The sequence below is a fragment of the Oryza sativa genome, chromosome 11, assembly GCF_034140825.1.
Source record: "Oryza sativa Japonica Group chromosome 11, ASM3414082v1".
Classification (NCBI taxonomy): domain Eukaryota; kingdom Viridiplantae; phylum Streptophyta; class Magnoliopsida; order Poales; family Poaceae; genus Oryza; species Oryza sativa.
Window position 1 is genome coordinate 19,229,545 of NC_089045.1, and position 19,250 is coordinate 19,248,794.

General features: G+C 40.0%; 1 protein-coding gene across 1 annotated transcript; it reads left to right on the forward strand.

Moving 5' to 3' along the window:
• The first annotated feature begins 8,554 nt into the window (after positions 1-8,554).
• LOC4350543 (protein LAZY 1-like) lies at positions 8,555-14,077 on the forward strand. Its single transcript, NM_001423387.1, has 5 exons — positions 8,555-8,587; positions 8,954-9,023; positions 10,990-11,858; positions 13,236-13,521; positions 13,738-14,077. The coding sequence occupies exons 1-5, from the start codon at positions 8,582-8,584 to the stop codon at positions 13,755-13,757; spliced, it is 1,251 nt and encodes a 416-aa protein (NP_001410316.1). The 5' UTR covers positions 8,555-8,581; the 3' UTR covers positions 13,758-14,077.
• The last annotated feature ends 5,173 nt before the right edge of the window (positions 14,078-19,250 follow it).

The window sequence follows — 19,250 nt, forward strand, 5'->3', positions numbered from 1 at the left end:
TTTTTGTTTTACTAGTTTATTTACAAATATTGCATGTCGTGTTATTTGGATGTTTCAATATCTTATGATGTTTCACTAATTCATTTATAATTGTTCAACGGGGTGTTGTTTGGATGTTTCATTAAGTACTTTTTAATGTTTCATCAATTACAATTCATTGTTTCATGTATAATATAGAAATATTTCAGTAAAGAATATACTTATATTTGTATTTTTTATTATAAATATAATCACGTGAGATCTTGTTGTAAGGATTTAATTGTAATGAATATAATGGTGAAATCAAATCGTCGATAAGATATGTAATTCAGAAGGAAAAATAGTTTAAAGTTTTATTAAAAATATTGGTAAGGGGGTGTTTAGATCCTGGGGTGTAATGTTTTGTCATGTCACATCTGATATTATATGGTCGCATGGGGTGTTCGGGTACTAATAAAAAACTAATTACAGAATCCGTCAGTAAACTTCGAGACAAATTTATTAAGCCTAATTAATCCATCATTAGCAAATGTTTACTGTAGCACCACATTGTCAAATGATGGAGCAATTATGCTTAAAAGATTCGTCTCACCAATTAGTTGCAATCCGTGCAATTAGTTATTTTTTAGCCTATATTTAATACTTCATACATGTGTTCAAACGTTCACTGTGACATGGAGTAAAATTTTTGGCAGGGATCTAAACAGGTCCTAAGAGAGAGAGAGGGGTTCGTACGTGGTAGCTCATATCCATGCAGCAGTTGTCAGAGAATTGCTCTGACCATTTTTTTTTCAATGTGTAGCATACGCGCCATACAGTCTAGGAGACGTTAGACATGAGCCCGATATTTGGTCAAATATCATACGTCCGATCCATAGCTCTCTTTGAATAATATATGTAATCTGTAGGATCCTAAAGAGTCTTTTCTACACCAAAAGTTAACCAATAAGATAGAGGTTTCTTCACTTATATATTCCTAGTCCATTGTCCTTTCACAACCAATATAAGACTATTCAACAATCTCTTCCTTTATGCATTGGTGTCCCTTAGCCGTTCACCGTCCCTTCACCGTACATCGACAGTCCTTCAGATATACAGACCCTATAGACACCCACAGTCTCCATCAGATAACAATTGTAGGATCGTAAATGGTCTTTCTCATCCTAAAAGCTAACTAATGATATGAGAAACTTCCCCACTTATATTACATATTAGATCATTTGTACTCTCATAATCAATCTGAAACTATTCGACAGTCGATTTTGACATGGTAATAATAATGCCTTGTCATGTCGGTGGGTACATCGGTCGGTTGAGCAAGAACAGCATCAGGGGATGACTGCTACATGACCATGATCGGGCTGTTAATTAGCTGTGGTTTTCTTGGTTGCAGAGTACGTAGTACTTTGATGCATAGTTTGATGTCCACCTTACATAGACATTTTCTGACATGTGGATTTTAATTAGGAAAAATCATTAGAATGCTGCATCACCTTGACTATATATGCCCATTTTATGCTCCTACGTACCTGCTGCTACAAAATAAAATTAATTTGCGTTACAGGGTGGTAAATTATCGAGAAACAAGAAGATTAATACATGGCAGCCAAGAATCATGTGAGATCGTTGGCAGTTTTTGTAAGTCCTATTACACAACCCTCCTGCTACACGAAGTAGTTCAAGAGAATCCCGTAATTCTATAAAAGTGAAGACACAAGATATGAGGATGTGACATCCTTTCTTATTCATCCATTGCATTCTCAAGTATACAATCCTCCTCTCTACTCCTCTATTTATAGCCATTCCCTCTTCCACCTTCCATATTTAGTGATGGGCTCAATTAGTGGGTAACTGGGCTGGGCCTTCGTGGGCTGGCGGTTTTCTAACAAGTACCACGTACCTTTGTTGATTTGGGTAAATGATCACATTTTCGGATAATATTGAACATGTCAGAAAACTAATAATGGAGCACGATGCTGGAGTTCGTCACTTCCTTTGTTTATTAAAAAAACACATTAATGGACTGATAGTTTCATAAAATTAATTTGTTGATCGAGTTTTCTGAATTTAATTCTAGCCTGCACGTCTCTCATGTGAAAATTTCATTTCTCAACTATCGATTACAGGCTAGCTAGGCCACACAGGGTAGGAGTAGGAATGTCTGACCCTGATACAGTTGCTTAAAGCCAGATTGCTGTGCTGCATGATAGAAATGTTCATTTTAAATTGTACTAAAACAAGAGGAAAACTTTGAGTTGTGTTACCTGTGTGTATAATGTGAATCTGGTTGCTAGCTAGAGTTTTGCAGATACGTGATATGCCATTGCTGTCATCTAGCAAATAAGATCATGTGTATAGGTAGATACCTTGAATATATTGTACGTACATGTGTGGGCCAGAAAAAAGTAATCAGATCCATCAATAATGTTTGATATAAATTAAAAATCAGATGTTTAATTAATTTATTGACATGCGTCATCAGAAAAACAAAAGACATTTCCATTTGTCCATACAGAGTTGAAACAATTAAGGCTACATCAGGAACCATAAGTTTTTATCCTCGTGTTAGTGTCAAGGTATACCCTTCTATACATGGATTTATGGAATACGTTAATACCACATACCTGATTATACATGAGAAGATATCCTTTAATTAAGAAAATATAGCAGATAAAGAAAGAAATTACCTTATCGGAATAGAACGAAGGTGTTAGAGTCCTCCTTGGCCCATGTCCTGTTTTATCTCTCTGAGTTCTACTTGTAGAAGAAGATCTATGCTATATATACAAGGTCCCTTTGTCCGGGGAGGGCTACATATAGAAGCAATCCGGAGAAAGCTAGAGCCATGCATATTCGCCGAATAGATTTTGTCGGGTTGTTCTCGACAACTTCTAGTCAGCGGATTAGTCTAGTCATCTTATTCCACATTGTACTCTTTTCATTCTATATATCCATATAAACTGGACTAGTGTTATTACTCATCTTGAGGGCCTGAACCAGTATAAATTCTTGTCTCAGATTTCGTAGATCTAATATCGTGTACATCCTGGTTCCAATGATTCCCATACTTTACGAATACCGTCTGCAAGTATAGCCCGTCGACATTTCTATTCCCTTGTTTTCAATGCTAAACAGCATGTTCTTTTTCAAAAATTGTCTATTTAACTTTTTTAGCTAATACTTTAATTAATCATGCATTAATGAGATACCACATTTTTTATGCCACGATGTGTGTAGGGGAGAAATTCTCAACCCTGAGTCCCAAACGCAGTCTAAAACAACCCATCATGATTGAATCCATGACATTCTAGTCATTTCCAAAACTTAACCATACAATAAGCTCTAGCTAGCAAGAATCAGCATTGTCAATGCAAGTGACGACTAAATCCATATAGTCTCTCTCAAAGGGGGCCTAAGAGAGGAGAATCAATGAATCATAGGATATATAGACAAGAGGATAATCATCTGCTACTTCCTGGCCCTCAACAGATCAGCACAAGAATAACTGAAAAATAAGTATGAGAAGAACAAGAGTATTAAAAAGAGAGAATAAAAGATTTTAATCAAATGATAAACATCTTAAGCTGATTTCTATTAACCACATTCTCTATTACAACACATATTATCTATGCCCCTTAAAAAGCCTCTAGTGGTAGTGGCAGTGAATCTTATCACCCCACTATTGCCTTTTCATTTTTTATAGATTGGTCCTCGATATCTTTCTAATATCTATGCCCCTTTAAACACAACAACCAACAAAGAATTATTATCACATTCTTGTTTGGATTAACTCAATAAATACAATGCATATACCCAGTGAGACTAGAGATATCTTAAAAGTTGAGTATTAAAAAAAATTTAGGAGAGGGAGGCCACTACTAAAAAAGGATTTTCGTGGACACTCACTTTCATTTCATAGGCAGCCTACAAGGACATCCACATGTAAAAAGATTTAGAAACTACCTAGTTAAGATCCGCTTGCAAAAAAGCCAGAAATCCATTTTTACATATCTCTTTGCGAAAATATGTTTATTTTTGCATAGGTTCATATGCGAAAAATAATTTTCACAAGCTGCCTCCTTTCCCTTTTTCTTTTTTAACTCCTCCCAGCTCCCTTCTCTCCCTCTTCTCCTATACTTTTCTCTCCCTCTATCCCTTAGCTTCTCCACTTCTCCCCCTCCGCCTCCTTTACTTCTCCCCTCTAGAGATCGGCAAGCGAAGTGAGACACCGCCGGGTCGGCGTAACGACGGATCCACCACCGAGCAGCACCGCAATGGGTAGATTTGTTGTCGTCGGCATCGGGGTGTGGGGAGGGGTGATGGAGGAGGCCCCGGTAGCGAAGGTGTGGAGGCACGGGGAGGGGTGATAGCGACGCCACAACAGGAGCCACCGCTATGTGGCACCTCAATGAATCCGCTGCCAGGTAGCACCACGATGAGCGGATCTTCCGCGGGCTGTTGGTATTTCTTAACGACATTACTAGAAATATAATTCCTAGCAATGGCGCAAAATACTCCTGGTATATTATGGTTACAGAGTTCATCCGCAAGCGCACGGATATACCATTGTATCATTTCACCTGAGAGTATTCCAAGGGTATCGTATTTATTTAATCCCGTGGGAAGATCATAATAGAGAGAACCTGACTAATAATTTATATGTTACTTATAATAATCATAGTCTAAGCAGGGGTTAAGATAATCCAAGGGTAGAGTGACACACAAGCAGGGAGCTACTTATTCTCATACTAAAATATCTAAGCTAAGTGGAAAGAAAAGAGAAAGATAATCTATTCCTATACTTCTAGTATACATAGTATACATACATCTTAGTTATCTGACATACTAGCTAATACCCTTTATCCGATGCTCTCCTGGTACTTCGAGAAGCCACCCCTGACTGCCGAGTTCCTTACGACTGCCCGTCATGACCATACAACCGGGGCTAAATATGGAGGAGTACCCTCCCCAAGAAATTAACTTAGGACTGTATACACGCGCGGAGGAATACCCGTACTAAGCTGTCACCATCAGCGGCCCACCTCTCATCCGTAGCATATAACCCCAAATAATGATATCCCGTAATCTAGACACCACGCCTAAACTACCAGATACTACTCTAATATCATCATCATGACATAGAGTAATTGCATAAGCAAACACTATACCCGTACCGATGCATCTCCTAGCTAAGCTAGCAGTATAATCAGTATAACTTGAACATACTATAAAGTTGGCATTCGTATACTAGGAAAGTATTTCAATACCATAAATGTATAAAGAAGAGTATTCTAATAATAGTACAAAGCTTACAAAAGAGAATAGAAGAGCTACTAGAGCCATACCCGAACTCTTCCGAAAGCTTCCGGATTCCGATTTCTACTCTATTCCTATTCCACTAGCTTGAGAACACTAAACTAACTTGAGAGAATATGAGAGAGCTTTTGCTTGAGGTGTGTATTGAAATGGAGAGAGTGAGGGGTTTATATAGCCTCCCAATGACGGTTGTGACGGTTGGAATGGTCAGAAATACCCTCCAACCGTCATTGGGAGCCAATCTACACCGTCCAGAAGAAGCCCTGCATCCAACGGCGATCAGGGGAGTTCGGCCGAACTAGGGGCCGGCCCAACCAGCCCATAATTTGTCTGGTGGCCTCCTGGACTTCTCCACTCCGCAGACTTCTGAACTTTGGCCCAATTAGTCGTGTCATTTTTGAGTTCTTGGCCCGTTCATTGATAAGTCTGATTCTCGATATCGTCCGATTGATCGATCGTCTGATGTGATGTCGATTCTCCTCCATTTAATGATTATTCTCTGCAAAAGGTTAGTGAACCTAATACTAGTGGAATATTATTATTCTAACATGGATATGCATTGCAAGTATAACTAGTTCTCCTCTATTTCGGTAATATTGACAGTCGAAACTGATCACTAATGACCGTCATCACGGGCCTCGCGACAGGCAGATCCGCCACCATCAGCATCGAGGTGGGGAGGGGCAGCACTGGAGGGCCCAGCGGCAAAGGCGTGGAGGTGCGGGGAGGGTCGACAGCGGTGCCGTGATGGATCTGCAGCTGGCAGCACCACAATGGGTGGATCTGCCAGCCTCGCGACGAGTGGATCCAGTGTCGTCGGCGTTGGGAGCGACGACGACGATGATGAGTGGCGGCAGACTGCGGTGACGACGTCATCATCGACGGCGGATTGGAGATGGGGTTAGGGTTTATTTTTTGGATTTTTATTTTTTTCATGATTCTTCTTTTCACATGCAGGTGGCATAGCTGACCACCCGCAAAAAAAAATTGCCTACGGGTGTGCCGCCTATTTGGAATAATGTTGATTTTTACATACATCTCGGGAGAGGTGGGTGGCTCCATCGTTTACAAAAGTCAGTTTGACCGCTTATGAAAATCCCTTTTTAAGTAGCTAGTACTAGGTAATTGTATGCATGCATACACACATTGTAGTATTAAATATATAAAAAGTGATTGTGCCTTATATTTCAGAATAGAGGGAGGAAACCAGATAATGAAATAAGCTAGCAAGTGATACTGAGATATTTGATAACAAAGAACATAACGTATGCACATAAATTTTCCGTGCACACCATTTAACAAATATTACGTAAAAATTCTAGAGAAAAATGGACATGTATTCCTAATAATATTACACATATCTACAAAGTCTCATAATCAAATTCATTATATTTTAGCTATAACAAAAATGTGAAAAAATTTGTCAGAATTTTATCTTTTTTGTTATGGCTAAAATATAATAAATTTGTAGATAAGATTTCACACATAGGTGTAATACTCTTAGAATTAGATCTCCATTTTTTTTCTAAAATTTTCTGTGACATTTGTTAACTGGTGTGCACGGAGTGTGTAAGGGAAGCTTGTGTTTTCCCTTGATAAAAAAAATATTTTGCTATGACACATTATGATTTTTTTCTTATGCCCATTTTTTTAAAAAGAAAGTAGTAAAACAGTAGTTGGGTTGACTGGTTACTCACACACACACACACACGCACATATATATATATATATATATATATATATATATATATATATATATATATATATATATATATATATATATATATATATATATATATATATCAATTATTCCAAAACAACTAGAATAAATATATATCCCTGTATAGATCTTGCACAACATGGATTCACTACATTTCCATGCCATGGTTGTTTTACAAATTAAAACACCTAATTATTATGATGCAGTATAATTGTATAAATACACGAATTAACACTCCTCTCGTCCATCCATATCAAACCCATATCGATGTCCAAAACGACACATATAACATGATAACATTTATCGCGACATCGGGGAAGTACCTAATTGGGCACCTGCTGATGTGAAGTATGAAGTGATCATCCATCGATCGATCGCACACATGCATTATGGTAGCTGAATAGTTAGCCTTTATATACAACCAATGGTGATGGATCGATCGACACGATGCATGATATGGACGAGTTATATGCTACGCTACCTCACTGGATTGGGCTATCCATCACCATTGGTTGTATATAACTGTATTATTACTTCCTCCGTTTCACAATGTAAGACTTTCTAGCATTACCCACATTCATTTAGTTGTTAATGAATCTAGACATGTGTATATATTTAGATTCATTAACATCTATATGTATATGGACAATGCTAGAAAGTCTTACATTGTGAAACGGAGGGAGTACTTAGTATATTACGACTCTCTCCGTGTCAGTTTGATATTATAAGGCGCTTTAATTATTTTTTAAGTGAAACTTTTACAAACTTAACTAAGATTGTAGAAAAAAATATAATAATTCTTATACCCCTAAATTAGTCATGTTAAATCAGTATTGAATATATTTTAATAGTATGTTTGTTTGTTGTAAAAAATATTTCTATTTTTTCATAAATTTGGTTAAGAGAATTTTAATTAAGAAAAAAGTTAAAACATCTTATAGTATAAAAGAAAGAAAACGTAGTAGTATATACTTCCTCCGTTTCAGGTTATAAGATGTTTTGGCTTTGGTCAAAGTCAAATTGTCGTTTCAGGTTATAAAACGTTTCGACTTTAGTCAAAGTCAAACTGCTTCAAATTTGACTAAGTTTATAGAAAAAAATAGTAATATTTTGAACCCAAGAAAAATTTACTATGAAATTATATATAATTATTGATTTGATGAAACTAATTTAGTATTATAAATGTTATTATATTTGTCTATAAACTTAGTTAAATTTAAATCAGTTTGACTTTGACCAAAGTCAAAACGTGTTATAACCTGAAACGGAGGGAGAATATAATTATATATCTAATGCACACACAGCTGCAGCTGGCTAGGCTACAAAGTACGGGCGTGCACTGCATTGTATGTCATGCCATGCGTGCATGTGTGTGGCTGACACGGTTGGGCCCCTGCCCACTAATCGACCATTTGTAGCTTTCCCGGTGTTTTGATCTACCGACTGAAATGCACCCATGGATGGATGGATGGATGCTCCTTCTCTTCTCCCTTCTTCCTCTATTATATTAGTGCCCCCTCCTTCCCTCTTCGGCTCTCATCTTAGCACGCTAAACCGGCTTCCAAGATGAAGGTTAGTGTTTCATCTATTGAACATATCCATGCTTATTAGTTTCGTAATGTAGATACTAAGTTTATGTATATGTAGTTCTCTTTTGGAACTTGAGTTGTTAATTTCTTTTTGTAAATATTTTTTGTTTGGTTTGGTTACGTTGCTGGCCTAGCTGATCATGCTTTCTGGGTTGAATAAATGTAGCTACAACTATTAATCCTTTATTTTGTTTTTCCATCATTGCCGTTGTCATCATCTTTCATTGTCATCATCATCTTCTCCTTTTGACGATCTTCATCAGATCTTGATCAAAAGTAATAGACCATGCATTTTCATGATTGATGAAGTTCATAAAAATTTCTGATCCTCATATGTGTATATGATCAGCTCTTAGGTTGGATGCATCGAAAGCTACGGAGTAATAATGACGTGTTCAAAGAGTTCAACACCGGAGGAGGTATGCACGCACAACTTAATTAATCTATTTTTTGTCCTTTTTTTCTTATGTTTAATTGATGAAGTATAATTGTTTTGAAAAATACAGTAGCTCGTAACACAAACGCACTCACCTCTAGTACTCTCTCCAGTGTTTTTATATATTAAACTAACGTCATATAAAAAATTGAAGTTAGTATATATGTATAATAGTTCATCGGTACATGCAGAAAAAAAAAAGAGTTTGTCTCTGGTTTTAGATCTGTAAGCATGCCCACAATAATGAGAAAACCACTGCAAAATTGTTGGCCGGCCGGTCCCACATGTCATTGACCAGATTAGCCGTCTGAAGTGCTGAACTGTATGGAACACTAGCAATCATCAATGGGAGTTTTGCACTCTTGCGCTTGGTCACATTGGAGATGGCACATCTATCTATAATATCACACATGCCACTTTTCTTCCAGCCTCAATATCTATAGTTCCAGCACTAGCTAGCTAGCTAGACCAACTATTGCATAGCAAGAACCCTATATTATCATTTTGCAGATAACATTTTCTTTTCCATGTAGTAACATTGCCATGGAAAGATCACGAGGGCATGTCTATCTTTTGTGAAACTCTCTCTCTCTCCTTTTGAAGGCTTCCTTTGAGAGTTTTCTCCTTGTTGGACTGTTGCTCTTAGGCTCAGCATGTTAATATCAGAGTTTTCGCCCGTTTTTCATAAATCAATTGTGCCGTTGTAAGATTTTTGCGTCCAGTTTTCCTTATAAACTGGACCTCTCTGCCTGTTTCCTCGAGAAAAATTGTCCAAGAGCATTCTCGACGATTCAACAACTAGAATTCAACAAATAAAGATTTTTATATATGGTGCATATGGTACGGTGAGATATTGTATTTTTAGTGTGAGATACCAAAAGAGCTACAACAAATTAATACGATAAAATAAGGGAAATTTCATGGACTAACTAGTTAGAAACATATTTTGAGTAAATGAAAATTTTATTTTATTACCTTGGTTTACAAAAGACTTATAATAAGTGCTGTCAAACATCTAAAATGTTAAATTCTTAATAGACGAAAAGTATTAGAATTTAAAACGTGAAAATTATATACTTTTTGATGAAAAATAGTAGGAATGTGAAAATTATATTAGTAGACTTTTTTTGATGAAAACTCTTTCATATAGTTATATGTTAATTTTTTATAACTATATAGTTTGAGAAAGTAATCATATAACTTTTGCATTAAAAAATGTGTCAATGTCCAAAACATTATCTTAATTAACCCGGTCCTTCTCCTCCCAAAGGAACACATAAAAAAGGACAAAAACCAATACATCTTGAAAAACTTACATAGAAAAAGCTTAATCATATTTTATATCACCCTGATCCCGTTGCAACGCACATGAATGTAACTATTTCTTTTTAAAATGGTGTTGTACTTCATAAATTTGAAACAAAAAAAATACATATAATGTAACCCTTTTAATTTCTGAAACACATCAAAACTTTTCTTTCTCAAAAAAAAGAAAAGAAAACACATGAAAGCCTGCATAATTTTGCATGCAAATGATCGTACTCCTTCCTTTTTAAGGTTACAAGACTTTCTTACATTACCCAAATTTATATAGATAATAAATCTAGACACAAATATATGTGATTTATTAATATGTATATGAATGTGAACAATGCCAAAAAGTCTTATAATATAAAATGGAGAAAGTATTTAATACTCCCTCAGTTTCTAAATATTTGACACCATTGATTTTTTAAACATGTTTAATCATTCGTCTTATTCAAAAATTTTAAGTAATTATTAATTATTTTCCTATCATTTGATTCATTGTTAAATATACTTTTATGTATACATATAATTTTACGTATTTCACAAAAGTTTTTGATAAGACGGACGGTCAAACATGTGCTAAAAAGTCAACTGTGTCAGATATTTAGAAACGGAGGGAGTAATTCACTGTGTGACTGCAGGTGGGGCCTGCAACTGCATCACCGGGCTTGCCTCGCCTGACCACGACAACGACTACTTCTCCGGCGACGACGCCGCCCACGCCTCGCCGCCGGTCACCGCCGGCGACCTCTTCACCTTCGGCGGCAGCGGCCTTCTCACCATCGGCACGCTAGGCATCGCCGCCGTCGCCATTCCCAGCGGCGGCGACGACGACGACTACGACATCGACTTCGAGGTGGACGCCACCAGCGACGACGACGGCGGCTTCACCGTCGAGGACGACGACGCCGACGTCGGCGGCGCCGTCACGCCCACCTTCACCTTCCCCGCGGCGACGGCGGCGGAGGCGGTCGTCGCCACCGTGGAGAAGGCAGTGGCCGCGGTGGAGGCGATCGCGGAGAAGGACGACGACACCACCACGGAGGACGACCTGATGGTGGTGAGCGCCGAGCTGGAGAAGGTGCTCGGCGGCGTCGACGTGGCGTCGGCGCGGGTGAGCTTCGCCATGGGCGGTGGCGTCGACTGCCCGCTCCAGGGCTTCCTGTTCGGCTCCCCGGTGAGCGACGTCGAGTCGCGCCCGGAGTACCTGCAGGCGCCGCGGGACTCGTCCGGCTCCTGCGGCGGCGGCGGGCGGCGCACCTCGCTCGGCGAGCTGTTCATGCGCACCCGCTTCGCCGACGAGAAGGTGGCGCTCGTCGCCGTCGCCGAGGGCGAGGACGGCGTCGCCGGCGACGACGGCGCTGCTGCTGCCGGCGTCGGCGGAGACAGAGCGGGGAAAGGCGGCGGCTACAAGACGATGAAGAAGAGGAAGGTGAAGGACGAGAAAGGCGGCGGCGGCGCCGCCGGCGGTGGAATGCCGGCGACGGTGACGAAGAGCAAGTTTCAGAAGGTAACTTTTTTTTTTGTTGTTGCTAGCATTTTAATTTGCTTTGAAGAAAACTATAAAATATCTGCAATTTTGGCTGACTATTTCATGAGGTTTCCTTGGATATGATCATTTGATTAATTAGTTCGTTCGATTGCTATAGTTTTAGTTCATTTTTCTTTAATTAATTTGTAATAAAACTCAAGAGTTATTGTGAGTTTTTTTTTTATTATTTTTGCTTCAGTACGTGCATTTTCTACTAGTGAAACTTCAATATTAACCAGGCCAGTCGACATTTCTTAATTGTGATTTGATTTAAGGGTCAAGATTAGAACTATAGATTGAATATGCAAAGTTTCAGCTCGGACGACATTTGAACATTTGACTAATTATATATTTCCGAGTTCAATTGTTTGCCGGTAAAATTCTGAACTTGCAGTTGGAACATTCAAGATTCAACTCTGATTCACATGATCTCGAACTCAATATCTCCAACTTTATAAAAAGACAAAAAGATTACTGCTCAACGGTGAGTTTAATGAAGGAATGCTCATCACAGCAAATCCATAATTCTATATAACTCTCTGTAATATGTAATGGTAAGAAACAGATATTCATGATTAAATCATTTTTCCCCTTCAGAAAGAAATACTGATTTTTCGTGGTACATCCAAAATTACTCCAAAGTTTACACTGAATTTCACGCTGTTCTTGGTGTTTAAGATTAATTTTAGGTAGATATTTTCTAGTCCCGCAACAAAGCTGACAATGAAAACCCCAAAACTAATCCTAAATGAAATTCTAAAATTAAGAAAAACAGCTTTAGATTATAAATTTTAATAGTAAGTCCAAGGAAATAGCCAGCAATGTTAATAAGATTGCTGATAAGAATATATAACAGTTTGGAGCCAATCCATTTCACATGTGTATCCTGCTCTGGGACATAAGTAGACACAAATCCCGAGTTTTGACTATCATCTCATAATCGGAAGATCTTTCACTGTGTCGTCAGATTCGAGTTAAGTTTCTGTAGACCAACTTGGTGTGTCAATGGTGTTGTTAGGAGTGGGGATACTGGGGGCAGTGAGTTGACATGCGATTTGTTTGCAATCTCCTGTCTAATGCTATCTTTATGGATCATTTCATTTGTCATTTTTCGTTTGCCCCATAAACAACAAGGGATTCTTGATTTGATATATTATACATCCTTCTAGGTGCTCTCTTGCATTTCTTTTCCTTGGAGAGATGCTCCAAATATCCCTCAAAAGAAATTCTAGATTCCTTTTGCTACTACTTGGTACTTACATTTAATTTTGTTACAACGAATGAAAGAAACTGAGTTTCAGAAAGTGATCAAAAGTTGACAATGTTCTGAAATGAGGAAACATCTGCTCATTGCAGATCCTTCAAATCTTCCACAGGAAAGTCTACCCCGAGAACACACTCCTCACAAGGAATCTGACCAAGAAGAGCCGCAACCGCGGCGCCACCGATAATGGCGGTGGCGCCGTGGCCACCGGAGACCCCGACGGGCCTCTGGCCTCGCCGGTGCTCCGGTGCCGGAAGGACCATCCCATGAGGGGCTTCGGCTGCTGCACCAATGGCGCCTTCGGTGCATCGTCACCGGGAGGCAACGCCGAGATGAACGGCAACAAGAGCGGCCACTGGATCAAGACTGATGCCGACTGTGAGTAGCACTGCACACCTTGGTGTCTCCATCCATCTTCAATGGATCTATCTTTGCAATCATGCATTCAGTCTTGACAGCTACATCTTTCCATACTATTTTTGGGGAATCTTCCAAGAGCTATCCATCACTAGTTTCTGAGTTACTGTGTGCTGATGCACACACTGCAAACATTGTGCTTTTTCACTGAAACCCTGTCTCTCTGATCTGATGCAGACTTGGTGCTGGAATTATAATGGGGAAAAGAAGAGGAGCTATTTGTTTCATCAAGAATTAAAGCTTGAATAGTGAGCATCTCATATATATGAATATGTGCTTGCTGTTACAATATAATCTCTATCTGTTTGGTATAGAAGGGCTTGAATGTGCTGTATATGTCACTATATATTGGGGGGGAGAGGATTACTATGAGATCAACTCATAAGTGTGTGGTGTTTATATACATTGCTCTGTGAATGTATGACAGAGATCAGAACTTAATGTATTGTATGCTTTCTTGATGTGATTGGTGTTTATGAGCCTAGCTGATGGCAATATTGTGTGTGGGTCCACCCCTAATCATGCTTTGTTCTTGAACTCTTGTTGGTGGCTTAGCTTGCATGCAGGGGATGATGATCCAGTGACAGTGATGGCCCCTAACTACACATGGACATTGTCCTCATTAGATTGCCCTCTAGCTAGAATCATTCCTTGGGCCCTGTTTGAATTTGGGAGATGTGTTAATTAATATGGCACCATTTGGCCAGTTGTATGTTGTCCATGCTGGATTAGGGAGGAGCAACTCATCAGGTTCAGTGTTTAGTTGGGACATGTGTGCAAGTGTCTGAAATGTATCTTGTTCTTGTACAGTGAAGGATAGAGGTAGACCACTGAAGATCTGTTTGGTAGAGTAGTAGTTCTGCTAGGACTGAGGCCTACCATGCATGCATCTCTCATGTACACAAACTATTTCAAGGCAAATACTGTGGCTAGCATGGCACCTTATACAGATGCTTACTTTGGCCACTTACATTTTGGCCTCATGTTTAGGGAGATTCTGGTAGACTAAATTTAAATTAATATTTTTAATACTTCATATGGACTAGTATATTTGTGGTAGTAGGAATAGTATATCTCTTGCGAATTCTAGATTACATAGACTAGCATATGCATTACAACATACTCATATGTCTAGGGCTATGAATCTAGCAGAAATCATGGCACCAATTTTTTTTTTTTAAAAACAACTGCTTAGTTTATTGGTTTGGTTTTCATGGCAGTTACGTGCTGTGCGCACAAGAGGGGGAGGGCGGACTGACGACTTTGTCTTTTAAGTAGTAGAGAGTACTGAAGTTTAATGATATGGTCTTCAAGTAAAAGAAATTGTTATAAAACAACCATTTGAGAATTGAAGGTTTCTTCATTTTTTTTAAATGAAATCTTCATTCTATGCCATTGAGAGCGAAAATTTATATGGTATTTGTGTGTTTATCTTCCATAGGTAGGCTGGGCACATAAATTGATGTAGATGCTGAATTGATTTTCATTATTTAAAAGGAATCCTAACTAACAACCCTCCCCCACACACACAAAAAATAAAGCCGTACGTCACTCAGCTGATGCAGTGTGGGGAATAAGAAGGCAAGGAGGTGTTGATTCGTATCAGAGGTTCGTTAAAATATAATTACAACAAATAAATAGGACCAAAATCCATGATACTGATAATTAATGCTTTCCAATTATTAATCCAAGATTAAACGAAACTTAATTATCATTAATAAATAATGATAATAGTCTTCGCGTTTTCTTCTCACTAGGGCTACTCGTTTAATCGCTCTTACAATCCCGGCCTACTCTCAAAATGGCAAATCCTAATTAGCAGAAGAAGTTAAATACTCCTAAACCCGATCTTATTTAGGACGAATGTCAATCTCAAAATTTAGACCATGAACCAAAATTAGCTACAGCTATAAACCTAACTGTTGCAGCAGTGGACAAATTAAAAGATACTCTGCACCAGCAATGAATCGCACTGCTCATTTGAGTACCATCACTCGAGATCCAATCCAGTTACTCTGAATGATTCACGAGCTAGTGACAGCTCTCTGAACTATGATGATCGATCGATGTACAGTTCCCGACATGACTTCTCACAAACAGGAAGAATTTATCAGGACATTTGTTGGTCCTTACTGGCAATGTATAGGTTGAGTTAAAGATATGATCAGTGGAGACATGCATCCCTGCAAATCCCCTGTACACAGAAAGAGACTAAAACATGTGTGACCATCGTTCCTTCTTTTTCTCCAGCAAACAAGGATTCCAGCTGTGGTAGCATGCTGACCCCAGCTGCTTGGGTTTTATCCAAGGGTTATGAATACCGGTTTTGCACAACAACTTGGATATTTTTTTATTAGTATTAGGCTAGAATAACTCTAAATTTAGGGTTCAAAATTTTTATTCATGGTTCGTATCATTATCATTCCCGCCATTAGCCGCCTACTAACCGATCCCCGGTTTTCAACTGGCTACCTAGCTACCGACCTGACGACCGGTAACCATGAGTTTTTAAAACCATGGTGGTGTTAGTGTCTGCAAAAGGATGGTTCTGATGATTATATGGCACTGGGAAACACAAATAGACCGTTCAGAAAAGTTTCTCTAGTTTGGTAGGTAGGCTATCAATTTATGGTGGGGCATATCAGTTTATCAGTTCTCAAAAAAAATAGAGGATTGGAGGAGTACTCCATGAAAGCGTTTATGATGAAAATAAACTTGCTCTATAGATTAGAGGTTAATTATTGCTACAATAGATTTGCTTGAATCTATAGACATACACTACACATTTTCTCTATTTTATTTACTAGGTTGGGCCCACCATAGATCTTCTTTCACGAACTGATTTGGGAGAACAAAGGTGGGGTCTACCCGGTGTCGTAGCATGCGCCTATATATAGCCGACGTTAATTTAGTCGCCGACTATACGGTTCTCTTTCCTCTCCTCTCTCTCTTCCAACTCACCCAAAAATTTGACATGCCATATATATGGATTGTTGGGGGAAGACTATTAATGTGCTTGATGCCTTTTGTAGACTAGCTTGATTGGTAGTGGCAACTGTATTAATTAGTTTTAGTTACATTATAGTAGAGACTAAAGGTTGTCTTATATATTGGTGCTAATATTTGCCTCAACAATTTGAACCTAAAATTACTCACACTTTATTACAAATGTGTTTTTTTCCTAATAATCTTATCACGAAAGTGGCATGACCATCTTTTTTTAGCAACACGCATTCAGACATACAATACTAGTAACATGCCTGTGCAACGGTCAATTTGTTGACTAACTGCTTTTTTTCTTCTTCTTTTTTTTTTAGGTAGTGGAGTTGCAACTCCACTTTTAACTAGTTGAGAAAAGTAAACAAAACAATCTCCTATAAAAGTAGTACAGTAGAGAAAATAACAAAAAATACAATCTGGTATAGTTTGGTCTTAAATGAAGGATACCATTGTCATTAATTGCATGATGCCATCTCCATTGATCTATATCCGTTGCTACATGAACCACTTTGTGCATTTTGTGAGATGAGGCCGACAACGGTGGGGAAGCACATCTGACCGTGCTTTTCCGTGATATATATTGTGCAACGTGTTCATCAGCTCTTGTGGCCTAAGTTTGTTTGGTTTCCTCATGTTGCTAAAGTAAATCTTGTGTGCTAACGAACAGGCAGGCAATAGCCCTTGGATTTTGGGATGAGGCCTGGCAGGCATCTATCTGCAGTCTTGTGTTTTTTTTTGGGTGATCAATTAATTCAGTATCAAAGCTAGCTCCTTGACCTTTTGGATTTAACACTTAACAGTATGATGCATGTGTAAGTGCGAATTAACTTTGATGTAACAGAGGCTTAACATAAGATGCCAAGAATCAACTAATTGTGAGAGATCTCCGTACAGCTGTTCACTTTTACATTACATCTCCCTTAGTACAGAGCCATGATGAATTTCGGTCAGGAGAAGAGTTCATCCAGGGCCTCTGGCCAATATACCAGGTCAACTGCTCCACGAAAATCGTTATTATGTTCAACTAAATCAACTAAACATACTCCGTTGCAACTAGGGGGTGTAAGCAGGCAGATAACCTTCTTATTTATACTATAAGTGGGTTCACGGGTTTGCCCGCTTGCTCCTTTAGTTGTAACGTACGTATGGCACTGAGAATGTTCCAATCCACTGGTAATATATACATGATTTACAACAGGCCAGGTATATATAATTATGAATTGGTTTGTTATATGGATTAAGGATAATAAATCATAGCTAGGCTAGGCTGATATAATTAGGAATTGGCTGAGTAAATTTATTGAGAAAAAAATTCAACCAACCAATTTCAGATCATTAAGGCTAGACCTTTGCGCATGTTGAGAAGGGGACCGAAGGAGAACAAAGTAGTAGCAGAGGTATTTGTTATGGCCTACGTATGGCCTTACATTGCAGATCATTAATCTTATGTGGAAAAAGTACACCGAAGATCCCTCAACTTGTCATCGAATTACAAAATCGTCCCTCAACCGTAAAACCAGATATATGGCATCTCCCAACTTACAAAATCGTTCAATTTCGGTCCTTCGGTGGTTTTGACCCAGGTTTTATCCGACGTGGCGGTTGAGTCAGCGTGGGACCCATGTGGGTCCCACATGTCAATATACCACATCATCACCATATCTCTTTCCCCTCCTAACCCTTCCTCCTCTCTCTCTCCTGTCACTTTGCTCCGGCGGCGGCTGCGAGGCGGGTGAGGAGACCCGGCGCACGGCAGCGGGCGACGAGGCGGCGGTTGCGAGGAGGGAGAAGAAATCCAGCACCCCGCAATGCGGCGGCTGCGAGGCGGGAGAGGAGATCCAGCCCTCGGCGACGCGGCATCAGGCGATGAGGTGGCGGCGGCGGCAGCAAGGCGGGAGAGAACATTCGGCGCCCGGCGATGCGGCGGGAGGGTAACAAGGCGGCGGCGGGTGCGCGCTCGCCTTCCTCGAGCTCCACTACCCAGCACCCGCCCACGATGCACGCGCACGGCCGCTACATGCCCACGTCGTTCTCGCCTCGCTACCGCCTCTCCGGGCCCATCTTCGGTTATCGCGGAACTCCATTGGGCCGCCGACGGGGTCTCCGTCCTTGACCTCACTAGCGCGGTGACGCCCTCCCCTTCTCCCATGTCGTCGCTGACACCGACGCCTCCCTTCTCCCCCATCACCGTCCCCGCTGCCGCCACCCGCCACTGCCGCAGCGCCGCCCTCCTTCTCTCCCGCCTCCCCACTGGCCGCCCTACATTCAGAGGTAGAGAAGAGTGAGAAAGTGGAGGAACCGAGGAGGCGAGAGAGAGAGGAGGGGAAAGAGAGATGATGATGATGTGGCATATTGACGTGTGGGACCCACGTGGGTTCCACGCTGACTTTGCCGCCACGTCGGACAAAACCGGGACCAAAATCACCGAAGGACCTAAATTGAACGGTTTTGTAAGTTGAGGGATGTCATATACCTGGTTTTACGGTTGGGGGACGATTTTGTAATTCGATGACAAGTTGAGGGACCTTCGGTGTACTTTTTCCTTAGTCTGCCGGCTTATTTAGCCCATGGGTTGACAAGCCCATTAACAAGCCCAATCCAGCCCACCTCGACGGCTCGGCCCAATCCTGAAGCCCGGCCCACCCAAGCTACCTAGCTCTCGACTTCGCTGCTGCGCTTGCCCATACTCC